Genomic DNA, 15647 nt, shown 5'->3' on the forward strand with positions numbered 1-15647 from the left:
GTACTCTTGCCTGGAAAATCCCATGGGCGGAGGAGCCTGGTAGGCTGTAGTCCATGGGGTCACTAAAAGTCAGACACGACTGAGCAACTTCACTTTCACTTTTTACTTTCCTGCATTGGAGAAGGAAATGGCAACCCACTCCAGTGTTCTTGCCTGGGGAATCCCAGGGACAGGGGAGCCTGGTGGGCTGCTGTCTATGGGGTCGCACAGAGTCGGACATGACTGAAGCGACTTAGCAGCAGCAGCAGCAGCAGCATGGACACCTTATCTTTGACAAAGGAAGCAAGAATATACAATGGAGAAAAGACAATCTCTTTAACTAGTGGTGCTGGGAAAACTGGTCAACCACTTGTAAAAGAATGAAACTAGAACACTTTCTAACACCATACACAAAAATAAACTCAAAATGGATTAAAGATCTAAACGTAAGACCAGAAACTATAAAACTCCTAGAGGAAAACATAGGCAAAACACTCTTACAGAGGAAGGTAAACGTCCAAACTCATTCTATGAGGCCACCATCACCCTAATACCAAAACCTGACAAAGATCCCACAAAAAAAGAAAACTACAGGCCAATATCACTGACGAACATAGATGCAAAAATCCTTAACAAAATTCTAGCAATCAGAATCCAACAACACATTAAAAAGATCATACACCATGACCAAGTGGGCTTTATCCCAGGGATGCAAGGATTCTTCAATATCCGCAAATCAATCAATGTAATACACCACATTAACAAATTGAAAAATAAAAACCATATGATTATCTCAATAGATGCAGAGAAAGCCTTTGACAAAATTCAACACCCATTTATGATAAAAACTCTCCAGAAAGCAGGAATAGAAGGAACATACCTCAACATAATAAAAGCTATATATGACAAACCCACAGCAAACATTATCCTCAATGGTGAAAAATTGAAAGCATTTCCTCTAAAGTCAGGAACAAGACAAGGGTGCCCACTTTCACCATTACTATTCAACATAGTTTTGGAAGTTTTGGCCACAGCAATCAGAGCAGAAAAAGAAATAAAAGGAATCCAAATTGGAAAAGAAGAAGTAAAACTCTCATTATTTGCAGATGACATGATCCTCTACATAGAAAACCCTAGAGACTCCACCAGAAAATTACTAGAAATAATCAATGATTATAGTAAGGTTGCAGGATATAAAATCAACACACAGAAATCCCTTGCATTCCTATACACTAATAATGAGAAAACAGAAAGAGAAATTAAGGAAACAATTCCATTCACCATTGCAACAGAAAGAATAAAATACTTAGGAATATATCTACCTAAAGAAACTAAAGACCTATATATAGAAAACTATAAAACACTGGTGAAAGAAATCAAAGAGGACACTAACAGATGGAGAAATATACCATGTTCATGGATTGGAAGAATCAATATAGTGAAAATGAGTACACCGCCCAAAGCAATTTATAGATTCAATGCAATCCCTATCAAGCTACCAACAGTATTCTTCACAGAGCTAGAACAAATAATTTCACAATTTGTATGGAAATACAAAAAACCTCGAATAGCCAAAGTGATCTTGAGAAAGAAAAATGGAACTGGAGGAATCAACCTACCTGACTTTAGGCTCTATTACAAAGCCACAGTTATCAAGACAGTATGGTACTGGCACAAAGACAGAAATATAGATCAATGGAACAAAATAGAAAACCCAGAGATAAATCCATGCACATATGGACACCTTATCTTTGACAAAGGAGGCAAGAATATACAATGGATTAAACACAATCTCTTTAACAAGTGGTGCTGGGAAATCTGGTCAACCACTTGTAAAAGAATGAAACTAGAACACTTTCTAACACCATACACAAAAATAAACTCAAAATGGATTAAAGATCTAAACGTAAGACCAGAAACTATAAAACTCCTAGAGGAGAACATAGGCAAAACACTCTCTGACATACATCACAGCAGGATCCTCTATGACCCACCTCCCAGAATATTGGAAATAAAAGCAAAAATAAACAAATGGGACCTAATTAACCTTAAAAGCTTCTGCACATCAAAGGAAACTATTAGCAAGGTGAAAAGGCAGCCTTCAGAATGGGAGAAAATAATAGCAAATGAAGCAACTGACAAACAACTAATCTCAAAAATATACAAGCAACTCCTACAGCTCAACTCCAGAAAAATAAATGACCCAATCAAAAAATGGGCCAAAGAACTAAATAGACATTTCTCCAAAGAAGACATGCAGATGGCTAACAAACACATGAAAAGATGCTCAACATCACTCATTATCAGAGAAATGCAAATCAGAACCACTATGAGGTACCATTTCACACCAGTCAGAATGGCTGCAATCCAAAAGTCTACAAATAATAAATGCTGGAGAGGGTGTGGAGAAAAGGGAACCCTCTTACACTGTTGGTGGGAATGCAAACTAGTACAGCCACTATGGAGAACAGTGTGGAGATTCCTTAAAAAACTGGAAATAGAACTGCCTTATGATCCAGCAATCCCACTGCTGGGCATACACACTGAGGAAACCAGAAGGGAAAGAGACACGTGTACCCCAATGTTCATCGCAGCACTGTTTATAATAGCCAGGACATGGAAGCAACCTAGATGTCCATCAGCAGATGAATGGATAAGAAAGCAGTGGTACATATACACAATGGAGTATTACTCAGCCATTAAAAAGAATACATTTGAATCAGTTCTAATGAGGTGGATGAAACTGGAGCCTATTATAAAGAGTGAAGTAAGCCAGAAGGAAAAACATCAATACAGTATACTAACGCATATATATGGAATTTAGAAAGATGGTAACAATAACCCGGTGTACGAGACAGCAAAAGAGACACTGATGTATAGAACAGTCTTATGGACTCTGTGGGAGAGGGAGAGGGTGGGAAGATTTGGGAGAATGACATTGAAACACGTAAAATATCATGTAAGATATATACATATATATATGTAGCAACTTGTGTTCTTACAAAGCACTTTCATAAAGCATTATTTCACTGAGCCATCAATCAGAATCCTGAGAGAGGAATATTGTTCCCATTCTTCCAAGAAAGAAATCGAGCCTAATGGGAATTTACCTGTTACAGTGGCCCCCAGCTAATAAGTGATGGGAAAGTACCTGAGCCAGGTCTGTGTGCCACAGCATCCAGGGCTGCCCTGAGCTTATCTTGGCTCAGGTTTAATGATTTAATCAAGCTTACTCTACTTCCTGAGTTCTTTTATATCTAATTCTTTCTAAATTTCAGAGATCTCAGAATTCTCTTCACCTGGAAATTTTGTTCCCTTGCCACTCTGAACCTATTTTTATTATTTTTTATTTTTTTAACTGTGAACACAGAGGAGTGTGTATCCTACCTACCCAGGTGAGAAAGGACTTTATCCTGTGTTAAACTCCTGCTCAGCTAGAGGCATACCTGGAATCAAAGACACTACCAAAAGTCAAACTACAGACCAATATCTTTGATGTTATAGATGCAAAAACTCTCAACAAAATGTTAACAAACTGAATCCAGCAACACATTAAAAAACAAATCATACATCACAATCAAGTTAGATTCATCCCAGGGTCAAAAAGATAGTTCAACATACACAAATCAATATGATACAGCACATCAACAAATGAAAAGACAAAAACCACATGATCAACTCAACATGCAGAAAAAGCATTTGATAAAATTCAACATCCAATCATGATGCCACTCTTGCCAAAGTAGGCGTAGAGGGAACACACCTCAACATAACAAAAGCTGTTTCTGATAAACCGGCAGCCAACAACAGAGGCATGCCTGGCTCCCAGCTTGATGTGGACCACCTGTTGCGAGGCCCTCAACACCAATGACTGTCTCTCTACACCTTTTCTACCATGCACAAGCTGCATGCCTGGGTGAAACACAGATCTGACTTAGAACCAAAGAAGATATCCCCAGACAAACCTGGCTTCTGGTGAGCAAATTTCCTTTGCTCAGTCTTCCTTGGAGTTGAACAGGCCATCCTGCACTTTGGCAGAGGTCGCTGTGAAAAGAAATGGCAAAGACCCACAAAGAGAGAAGCAGATACCAGCATCGGTTCAGATGCCCTTCACCCAGCAGCACTTCTCAATTGAAAGGGAGGAGAGAAAGAAAAAGGATAAGGGTACAATGAGCTCCTCGTTTTTTCTGCAACATGAAAATCTAGTTTTTAGATCTAGAAAGGCCCTTGGAGAGTGTCTAGTCCTCATTTTACACATGAGGAAACCAGGATCAAAAAGTTAATTGACTTTTGTAAAGTCTCACAGCAACTCAGTATCAGATAAAGACTAGAGCTCCCATTTCTGATTGTGTCAAATTAAACAAAATTGCTTTAAAGGATCCACAGAGAAACATTAAGTGCAATCATACAGTTTTGATTTCCAAACTGCCCTACAGAGGAGTGGCACCTTGCTTGCAGGATGAGACTCTGAAAAAGGTACTGCTGCTGCTGAGTTGCCTCAGTCGTGTCCAACACTGTGCGACCCCATAGACGGCAGCCCACTAGGCTCCTCTGTCCCTGGGATTCTCCAGGCAAGAATACTGGAGTGGGTTGCCATTTACTTCTCCAGAAATAGGTACACAACCCTGAAAATCATGTAGTATCGAAATAATCCTTGAAAATCCTTAAGAAAGTGCCACGTTGGAGACCAATATAACGTCTGTCAATCAATCCCACATGGTTAGTTTTTCCAGAGATGGATCAAGCTCAACAGTTGAGTACCAGATTAATTAATTGGCCTGAGGTTAGAAGAAAAAAAAAAGGCATTGATCTTTAAACACAGGATCACTTGTAGGCCCGCAAGCTGGATACATATAAAAGGCACTGGAGTTCTGAAATTAATAGCAGATTCCCTTCTCTTCATTTGTGCTCTCACTCCAGGGCACTGAGCAGAACAACAGGCAAAGTGACTCATACAACATCAATAGTTCTCTCTTCCCTGCGCTCCTGATAATAGTGTTTACCATGTAATTAGAAACGAATTTGCTTCACACACACATGAATCTCTGTTTGTTCATTGGTGCATCCCAAGTGCCGAGTACTGTGCCTGGCACATAAATGTTTGTTGAATAAATGGATGAATCTGCTCCTCTTTCTGTCCAGGTGATGCAACTGAATTCTTACAAGGTTATCTTGTTCTAGCATGTGGCTCTTAAGTTCTCAGAGAGTTATATTGCCCTGGCCAGAAAAATTCACATTGAACTGTTCATAGAGATTGTTCAGTACTCATGGGGTTCATGGACACATGATTAAAATTTTCTGGTGCTATCAACCTTTAAGATGCAGCTGTGACACTTTAGCAGAATGACCTTCATGGTTCTGGAGAGCCTAGCATCGTTTACTTTCATAGCTGCATAAGAACTTTTCTTTAAAGCTCTCTCAAGCGCTAGAAACAAAAGGTATTCTCTAAATGCTGTCAGCCCAAAAGTTCAAAGGAGAGCCAAGCTAAGCTCAAACTAGTGGCACCAAAACAACCTTTACAACCCATAGCTATATTTTCTGCCCTACTCTTAAGCCAGAGTAGGCCCTTTTTCACAGACGTCCTCTTGAGCTGCTTGTAAGTTTCAGTACTGATACTGAATGGCCAGATGGATGATGCCCAGGAGCACCCTGGATCCCCAGCTAGCCGCAACCAGCTCTGATACTGCACTTGTCACTACCAGCTCTGATGGTTTGAACATGGAGAAATGTACAGCAAGAGAATATTCAAACAGCTGCTGAAAGGTGAGCTAAGGGAGGTCACTGCCAGCAGACTCAGAGGAAAACATAATTTATAGGCATCCTTGAGCAGAGCTCAGAGCTGAGCAAACACGGCTACAGAGTCCTCAGCAATGTGGCCACCAGATACACCAGTGCTCTGGGACAACAGCAGCTCTTTCTGAGCAAAGAGAAAGAAGTAGAGACAGGAGGCTGGGCTGGGGACAGTGACAGGCTTAGGAAAGGGCAGCTGACTCAGCGAGCCAGCCCATGTACTCTACACCCATGTGGAAAGCACACATACTCTCCCAACCTGCATGGTGGTTGCCTATAAGAATAATGAATATTATGGACTATGCACTAAAGCAGATTTAGCAAAGTCCTAGGAACAGAATAAACTTAAGGCAGGGAAAGGATTACCTGTCTGCATATCTGCACTGGCTTGAATAATGTCCCTCAAAAATTCATGTCTACCAGAACTGATGCTTCTGAATTGTGGTGCTAGAAAAGACTCTTGGGAGTCCCTTGGACAGCAAGGAGATCAAACTAGTCAGTCCTAAAGGAAATCAATCCTGAATATTCATTGGAAGGACTGATGCTGAAGCTGAAGCTCCAATATTCTGGCCACCTGATGTGACGAGCCAACTCATTGAAAAAGACCCCGATGCTGGGAAAGATTGAGGGCAGGAGGAGAAGGGGGCCACAGAGGATGAGATGGTTGGATGGCATCAACAACTCAATGGATATGAGTTAGGGCAAACTCTGGGAGATGGTGAAGGACAGGGAAGGCTGGCGTGCTGCAGTCCATGGGGTGGCAAAGAGTCAGACACGACTAAGTGACTAAAAAACAACAAAATGAAGGGTTATTGGGACATAACCCCACTGTAAGTGAAAATAGATCAATATTGTTATTCTTATGGAAAATCATACAACACATAAGGGTACATATGGGTACATATGGAGAGGGAAATGGCAACCCACTCTAGTGTTCTTGCTTGGAGAACCCTATGGACGGAGGAGCCTGGAGTGCCTCAGTCCATGGGGTTGTAAAGAGTCAGACATGACTTAGCAACTGAACAATGGGTACTTAAGAGTGAGAAGCTGCTGCTGCTGCTAAGTCGCTTCAGTCGTGTCCGACTCTGTGCGACCCCATAGACAGCAGCCCACCAGGCTCCTCTGTCCCTGGGATTCTCCAGGCAAGAATACTGGAGTGGGCTGCCATTTCCTTCTCCAATGCATGAAAGTGAAAAGTGAAAGTGAAGTCGCTCAGTTGTGCCCGACTCTTAGCGACCCCATGGACTGGAGCCTACCAGGCTCCTCCATCCATGGGATTTTCCAGGCAAGAGTACTGGAGTGGGGTGCCATTGCCTTCTCCAGAGTGAGAAGAGCCTCCCTCTATTATATCAGAATTTCTGCTCTAAAACCAGGAAAACCATCAGCCATAAATCTCACTGTGAAAGGAAAAGGATGCTACATTAGCAAAAATCATCAGCGATGGGAGACTTTCTAAGGATTTTGTAACTAATACACACTCTTGACTGATTTATAATAAAAATACTATGTATCATTTATTCTATAATTATATAAATTATGCCAATTATAAACAGCCATCTACCGTTCAACAAATGCTCTGGCTGTGACACAATAGAAGGGATTCAGCTATACAAAACAAAAGGAAAAGCAAAGGGAAGTGATGGACAGAAAAACCTTTATCATCTAAGAGTCTCATTAAATTATCACTCAAGCAAAGAGCTCTAGAACTAAGAAAATACTCCTCAGTGAATTAGATGTTCTGTCTACACTATCTAATACAGTAACCACTGGTCACATATGATTACTGAGCACTTGAAATGTGGCCAGTGAGACTGGAAAACTAAATTTTTAATTTAATTTTGATTCATTTAAATGACCATAATAATTAAATAATCACATGTGGCCAGCAGCTACTCTATTGGAGGGCACTGCTCTAGAATCACAGAAGGCTGGCTGTGGAGACAAATCTGAGAGCCTCAGAAATCTGAGATGTGACCAGCCCCACAAGTAAAAACAGGGGAGGAAGCCTTCACAGAAGATACAGCTGTATGTAGAGTATTTCTAGGACATATTTGGGCTTCCCTGGTGGCTCAGATGGTAGAGTCTGCCTGCAATGCAGGAGACCCAGGTTTGATCCCTGGGTCAGGAAGATCCCCTGAAGGAGGAAAAAGTAGCCTACTCCAGTGGTCTTACTTGGGAAATCCCATGGACAAAGAAGCCTGGTGGGTTGGCTACAGGACATATTTATTTCCTTAATCTTCACATGCTCTTATAGTCAGTGATCATCCCCATTGGTTGGATGAGGAAATCAGGGTTCAGCAAGATTCTCTGACTTGCCCAGGGCCTTACAGCTTTTACAGGCTAGGGCCAGAGATCTGAATATGGCTTTGACACCAAAATCCACACTCTAGTCATCAAGGCACTCCATTTACAGCACCTTTCACTCTTGTGATGTCTTCCATTTCCATCCTCTCTGAAGGGTCTGAAACACAAAAGTGGGTATGCATGGATGAGTGCATATATGTGTGTCTGAGTAGATTTTGCAGAATAGGTACAGGTCTGAGAATTACTTGAGTGTTTAGTGTGGATCTAGTATTCCATACAACAAATCAGTATCCTCTAAGCAACCAGCCCCATTTTCCACTTAATCAGGAAGAACAGGAGGCAAGAATGAGTACCTGCTGACTAACTTATTAAGGCCAAATTGGCAGATTAAATAAACCTTCTTCCTGGGACACATTTAGCACTATTACTATCATCCAGCTTTCCTGGTCCTCAGGGAGCCCCCATTTCCCTGGCCATAGTGACACTTAGAAACCCCAAGACTACAGGTCTTCACATCAGGGGAGGCTGGAGGTAAGGGAATGAGGAAAACGGAGAGACAGGATACCTAAGAAATGGTATGTAAGTTTGAAAATAACTCGTTTCAAATCAAGAGTGACAATGTTAAATCTGGGCTGCTCAGCTTCTCCCCCAATCTATTTGTCTCCAGCAGTGGAAAAGGGCAAGTGCGGGTCATTAGATACTGCAAGTGTGGAAGTCAGGTGAAGCCATGGTGGGAAAGATGGCCCTCCCAAGACAAAACCACAGGTCGATGTGGATGGATGCTGTGCTAATAATAAGATTTCTGCAGTATTATGAAGAATGTTTCTAATGGAACTAATTGTGCCTCCCTTTAAAAAGTTTCATTATGCCTGGAAATAACACTTGATGAGATTAATAAAACAATTCTTATTTGTCTAACCTCCTGGAAGTTTAACTGAGCCTTTCATCCTTGTCCTGTGCTCTGATCCTGCAAGGAACCCTCTGGGAAGAGCCCCTTCCCCCTAAATAAAGCTTTACAGCATTTTGAGGTTGTGAGACTTATGTAATTCCACACCCAAATAACTCTGAAAATAGTTTATCCCGTGCAACCCTTGGTGTGTTCTGGGAAGAATTCTATGGAAAACCAGCTTAGCCCAGTAATCACATTTGTCTACCCAGACAGCTAGTCTAACCTCTCAAGCTCCAGGAACCTGGCTGTGGGGAATGATTTCTAGCCTAAGTTTACACAACAAAACTATTAACACCAAATAATACAACCTAGCAGGTGATTGTTGTGTTGTGACAAAAACTGATTTTATACCTTTTTTAAAAGCCATTGTTTCCTCTCATTTTCTCTGGGCTATTCCCAAAAGTGGAGCTTCCCTCATAGCTCAGTCGGTAAATCATCTGACTGCAATGCAGGAGACCTGAGTTTGATTCCTGGGTAGGGAAGATCCCCTTCAGAAGGAAATGGCAACCTACTCCAGTATTCTTGCCTGGAGAATTCCATGGACAGTGGAGCCTGGCGGGCTACAGTCCATGAGGTTACATGGGGTCGCAAGAGTCAGACACGACTTAGTGACTAAACCACCACCATTCATTCCCAAAAGTAATGTGTTGTGACGTCTTTAATTTCTAACACCTTCAGCTAAAATATATGTGTCTTTGGGAAATGACCACCACTAAGTCCTGACTTCACTCCCTTTCTGGTGGCAGTCGGCATTCCTTTGCAGAGTTTTGCTTCCAAGGGTAAATTACTTTACCAAGGAGGGGTCAGGGGAGACTACAAACTACAAATGCACACAGAGAAGTCGTCTGGTCTTATTCAAGAGTGAGTTTGTCTTTGTGGTACATTGTTCTCAGAATTTTCCCGCGGGAGGAAAGCTCCACTTTGAATTGACAGGATAGCTTCCCTGGGAATGTCCCGCCGGGCGGCTTCCCTTATGAGCTCCTAGCTCTGAGCGCGCAGAACTGTCCTGGGAATACCGAGTAGTGCGAAAAAGCGCCTACATCGCCATCCATCGGCCGGGAGAGGGTGGCATCCGGAATGCAGAGCTCGCCGCAAGAGCTGGGGACGAGTCCTGGCAGGATCCGACCCAATAACACCTAACCCGCGCAGCCCTCCATCCCCGCCCAGAGAACAGTCTCTGGTACCCGGCTCTGCGCTGCCGGGACCCCGCAGCAGCAAATGGACTCCGGGACCCTCCTGACATCGAACAAGAACAGCGCGAGAGATCCAGTTCCTGGGGAATCAGGCCAGTGAGGACCTTCCGTGTTCCTCTTCCCTACCTTTCTTCTCCCAAATCAGGGGCAACGCTGTCCCTTCCCAGGACAGGATCAGAGCCCGCCGAACCCAAAGTAGCTGGAACCTGCGTCCCCCGGCGGCCCCGCGCTCCTTGCGCCCAGGGCCGGTACACGCCGCCAAGTTTGCGCACAGGGGATGCAGGAGTTGCCAGCACCCTGCAAGTCAGACCAGTCCTAGGATGCCCACGCTCAGATAGTCCCGTGATCACCGGCACCACTGGTGGCAGGGGAACTGAGGGTGAATCCGGGAGCTCGGAGGGACGGAGACTCAGGCGCGCGCAGTTGAGAGAGGAGGCTTACGTCTGGGACTTGCGATGCTGCGCGCTCCTTCCAGATGCACAGAAAAGAAGCCTTGGACCCCCAAGGGGTTGTTTCCAACGGCTCCTTCAGCAGCCTCCTCAGGAGCCCGGACGCCACCGAGTCCACTTGATGCGTGGAGGACTCCGTGTTGAAGAGGGGCAGTTGGGGGTGGGGGGTGTGTACCTGGGACATGACGACGCCCCTGGCAAGGAGAGCGTGGTCTCTGGACCGACCTGGCTCGAGGGCTAAAGGAAACCCTATCCATGACCCTGCGCCCAAGGACTGGTTATAGCGTGGGGCTGGGACAGCTGAAGCTCACCGACGGTGGGGGAAGGTGGCACCCAAGGGGAGGAGGGGGCGGGACAGGAAGGATAGACCCTGAATCCATCCGGACTGAGAGGTCATCCGACCTATCTGGCGGCAGGATCTTACCCGCTCCGGGGCCAGGGCTGGGCGGTAGCGCTCTTCCGGAGCCAGGGCAGGGGACTGTTTCGTGGAGAGCATGTCTCGCTTTTTCCTCCGTCCACTCTTGGTCTGTTTTCTCTCCTCTGCGTGCCCCTGGGAGAGGCACTACGGATTCCTTGCTCCTCGCTCAGGAAGAGACAAGTTGCCCTTCAAGGGACAGGGGCCCCACATTTTGTCTGCTCGTCAGATCCTACCCGCGGACCACTCCCTCCCTTCCCTCGTGTCCCTAGGCCCCACCCATAAAAAACCCTTGATGACAGATCCTCCGCAACCCCACCTCTTCTAGGCTGTTATTCAAATAAGTTATTCTTCAGGGGCTGGGGGGGAAGCCAAGTGGACTGCTGGTCCCCTACCCAAACCCTCCCCCACACTTAGGACCCGCGACGGCAGCATGGAGAGGGCGAGACCTGAGTGTTTGGGCTGGGGGAGACAGAGTAACTGAGAGTAAAGGAATTGCTTCTCATCCCTCCCAGATCTCATCACAACTAGACCAGTCTCTTGGCCCCAGCGTAGCCAAGTAAAAATCAAAATAACGGCAGCCACTGGCAATTAAGGGCCAAGTTTGTTATCTCAACAAAAACGTATGTTTTCTAGGGTAAGCATTGTTTGCTTTAGGCAAATAGAATCGAGATTCTCTGTTTAGGGAAGAAACTGCTTTTGCAAGACTGCCTGAGACTTTGCTAAGGCTGCAGGGACCCAGGAGTAAAGCAGAGTCAGCTTCCAAACGCCTGGTGGCAATTTCATGCCCAGGGCTTCCACAAGCTGAACCCTAGAGGCCAACAACTCTGTGCGTTTCAGCCACTTCTCGTCAGGCAGCTTCCAGGAGAGCACCGCAGGTATTTACAATGATAAACACTATCACCTGAAGCCCAAGAGAGTTGTCATAGGCTTGGCAGAAAAGCACTACGTTGAGTTTTGCTGAGAAATATTTTTTTGTATCCAACCTCAGTCAAGATCTAATGAAAATTTCACAAATCACTCATGAGGTTATTGAATAAATTCATCTCTGGTATTCTGGAGGCAGCTATGAATAGTCAATAAAAATAAGTACCATGCACCTGTTCCCCCAATATTACAACTGGAGAGGAGGATAACTTGTAAAACTGGGGGTGGGGGAATCAGTATTTTGCTTCTGAAGTGAAATGAGAAAGTAGAAAATGTAATAAGTGCATCATACAATAGTTGAAATCGGGAGAGAATCAAAGTAACCAGACTAATTTTAAGTTTACACAGTTTTAAGTTTAGCAAATACGGAGCTGGAATTCTGCAGAGGCAGGGTAAATTCAGGACTACGTTCTAAAATATTGTCTCATCACACATCATCATTACCATAGGAACACCAGCCTGAAATCAAGAGCCTGAACAATTGTCCATTAGCAACCCCCTTAGTCTTTCATTTCAGTCAACTCCATCTATAAAATGAGGGTTGGATTCAATCCTCAATGTTTCTACTGGCATTCTGAAGCCAAGGATGGACTGTTTATTCATCGTTCATTCCTCTTTTCGCTTCCACTTTCTGCCCTCTGGTGGAGGTGCTACAGAAACTGACATTCAAGTAGCTACATTAGGGAATCTGAACTAGCCACTACTATACAGGACCATCCTTCAGAGAACTAAAGCTGACTGCACTGATAGTGTAAAACAGCATTTTCTAAGCTTCCTTTTAGCAAGAAAACCCAACAAATTCTAGGTACCAGTGGCAACAGAGTAAATATCTGAGGTAGTCTGCATGAAGGTAAACAGCTATTTTTATATGCTTTGTAACAAACTTCTTTGATGTAAGGAATCATAGCAAATGTTAGAAACCTCATAACATAGGTTATATTATGAACCAACTTGAATTTGCAGCAAGCTCACAATAATATTCAATGACCTATGAATTATTCCTTTTTAAAAAATTTGCCACATTTGCTTTTCAACTTAGAGTGAAAACCATCACCTAGTTTCTTATAATACTTTTCATTGTACATAAAGAAGTATTTACAGCCTTTTGAAATTTTTATTGTCTAATATTTCAAACATATATCTATTTGGATGGCTTAAAAGAAAAAATCTTAATGGGATTTGTGGGCAAATTAACTTAAAAGTAGAGTATACCTCTGGAAAGGGTGACTTTACAGATCAAACGTGGGTCACATTGCATATTACAGACTAATTTCAGTGCTTAGTACTACAAATGAAGGCCATTTGAGAACAGGAAAGAGACATTTCAGAGAAGCAGCCAGTACTCCAGGATGAAAACAGGAAAGCAGCAGCTATAATAAATATGTTATCCCAAGACTTACCAATTTATCTATTCATTCAACTAACACTCTAAGATTTGTTAGCTGCCAGATGAACAAAATTGAGTTCCTGCCCTTAGAGAACTTTCTGAAATAATAAATACATTAAACAAACACACAAATGTAAATAAACTATGGAAAAATACTTGCAAGTAAGTTAAGAATGTATTTTAGGGAGTTTAAGCTGAGATCTAAAGATACAAAGCCTTTAAAACAAAAAATATATGAAGAACACAGCAAGAAATAGGCAAACTGGACATTTACCTACTGCAGGGAGAGTTTACTTAAGAAGCAAAAACAACATACCCGTATCTGGAGTAATATATTCCAGCATTCTGAAATGAATGTTCTGTATATGATAAAAATAGCCCATGGAGATACTGTTTGCTGTATATACTATTTCTGGGGTATTAATCCTTTATTCTATAAAGTAGTCCCTGGGAAGAAGGTAGTAAGAACTGGCCCATAAAACGTTTCAAGGGACTTTTATTTCTAACACCCTCACATACCTAGTGTTAGTCTTCCCCACCTCTAGGGCTGCCATTTGACTGCCCACATCCTGTCTAGTTTTCCTAAGAATGCGCGTTTATTCTCACTCAGTTGTGTCTCTGCAACCCAATGGACTGTCGTCTTCCAGGCTCCTCTGTCCATGGCATTTTCCAGGCAAGAATACTGGAGTTGACATTTCCTTCTCCAAGGGATCTTCCTGACCCAGGGATCGAACCTGAATTCCTGCACTGCAGGCGGATTCTTTACTGCTGAGCCCCTGGGGAAACCCCTTCCTGAGGATACCCCCTCAATGATAATGACCACATGAGCAAAAACTGAGATGTCCCAGTTTACAATTCATTTTTCTGATTTGTGGATCAATCTGTAAGAGAACTCACGACATTAAGTCACATTTATCTATCATCATAGTTAAGAATTTCTAAGCACTGTATGCCAGACACTTCACAAAGTAACGTGTATTTTTTCAGTTTTGAATTCTTGAAGCAAACCTATTTCCTCTGTTGTAAAATAAGAACAGCCCCACTGCCTAAGTTGTCATGGGGGTTAAACAAACATAAGAAGTGCTTTAAACAGTTGTAGACATAGCTAATGGGAACCTGCTGTATAGCACAGGGAATTCAGCTTGGTGCTCTGTGATGACCTAGATAGGTAGGATGGAGCGGGACAGGGGGAGAGAGGTCTAAGAGGAGGATATATGTATACATAGAGCTGATTCATTTCACTGTACAGCAGAAACTAATGCAACATTGTAAAGCAATGATACTCCAATTAAAAAAAAAAAAAAAAACACACATTTAAAATAGTTGTAGACACATAATCATCTACTATTTCTCCTTGTTTCTGTTTTACAGATGAGGAGTAAATGAAGTCTAAGAGAAGTTAAGTAATTGCCCAAGACCTCACAACTAGAAAAGGACAGAACCAGAACTGGAGTACAAGCAATCTGGAACTACACCGACCTCTTAACCCCTACCTCCTGCAGTACATTAAGACAGTGATGAAAAATGCCCCCAAAGTTTACAGCCCAGAATTACACTGTGAATCCACTCATTCATCCATCAAATGTTTACTGAGCACTGCAGTGAGTTAAATAGTGTCCCCCCCCCCACCCCCCGCAAAATTAATGTCCACCTGGAACTAAATATATAACTTTCCTTATTTGGAAGTAGGGTCTTTGCGGGTGTAATTGGGTAAAATGAGATTATACTGGAGTAGCATGGGCCCTAACTACAGAGTGTTCTAAGGAGTCAGAAAAGGACACACATAGACAAGAAGGCCATGCGGAAACGGGGGTGACACACTGATGTATCCACGAACCAAGAAACGCCAAGGACTGTTGCCCTAAACTGGAAGCTAAGAGAGAGGTGTGCAAGGCTTTCTTTCTCTGAGTCTCCAGAAGGAGCCAACCCTGCTGACATTTTGATTTTGTACATCTGACCTCCTAAACTGTGAGAGAATAAATTTCTGTTGCTTCAAGCCACTCTGTTTGTGATAATTTGTCATGGCAGCCCTAGAGAACTAAAACCAGCATCTGCTATGTGGCTAGGCACGGTTTCCCATTCTACAGTTACAGCAGTAAGCAAAACTGCACCCCTGGCCTTGTGGAGCTTTCCTGCTAGTGAAGGAGACAGATAATAAACAAATAGAGAATTCAAAGATAGGTAATGTGCAGCGTTACGAGGAAAAAACATTGTGTGAGGATACACAACAGCCAGATGAAGTTAGTTAGGGATG

The 15647-nt window shown here is 43.2% G+C and overlaps 1 protein-coding gene across 1 annotated transcript in view; it reads right to left on the bottom strand.

Moving 5' to 3' along the window:
- The window catches only part of CORIN (corin, serine peptidase), a 308663-nt gene extending 296756 nt beyond the window's left edge, over nucleotides 1-11907 (bottom strand). Inside the window, exon 1 of the mRNA XM_027544426.1 lies at nucleotides 11089-11907. Coding sequence (XP_027400227.1) covers nucleotides 11089-11160 — 72 coding nt within the window. The 5' untranslated portion in view covers nucleotides 11161-11907. The remainder of the gene's footprint in view (nucleotides 1-11088) is intronic.
- Nucleotides 11908-15647: the final 3740 nt, after the last annotated feature.

The sequence above is a fragment of the Bos indicus x Bos taurus genome, chromosome 6 (assembly GCF_003369695.1).
Source record: "Bos indicus x Bos taurus breed Angus x Brahman F1 hybrid chromosome 6, Bos_hybrid_MaternalHap_v2.0, whole genome shotgun sequence".
Classification (NCBI taxonomy): domain Eukaryota; kingdom Metazoa; phylum Chordata; class Mammalia; order Artiodactyla; family Bovidae; genus Bos; species Bos indicus x Bos taurus.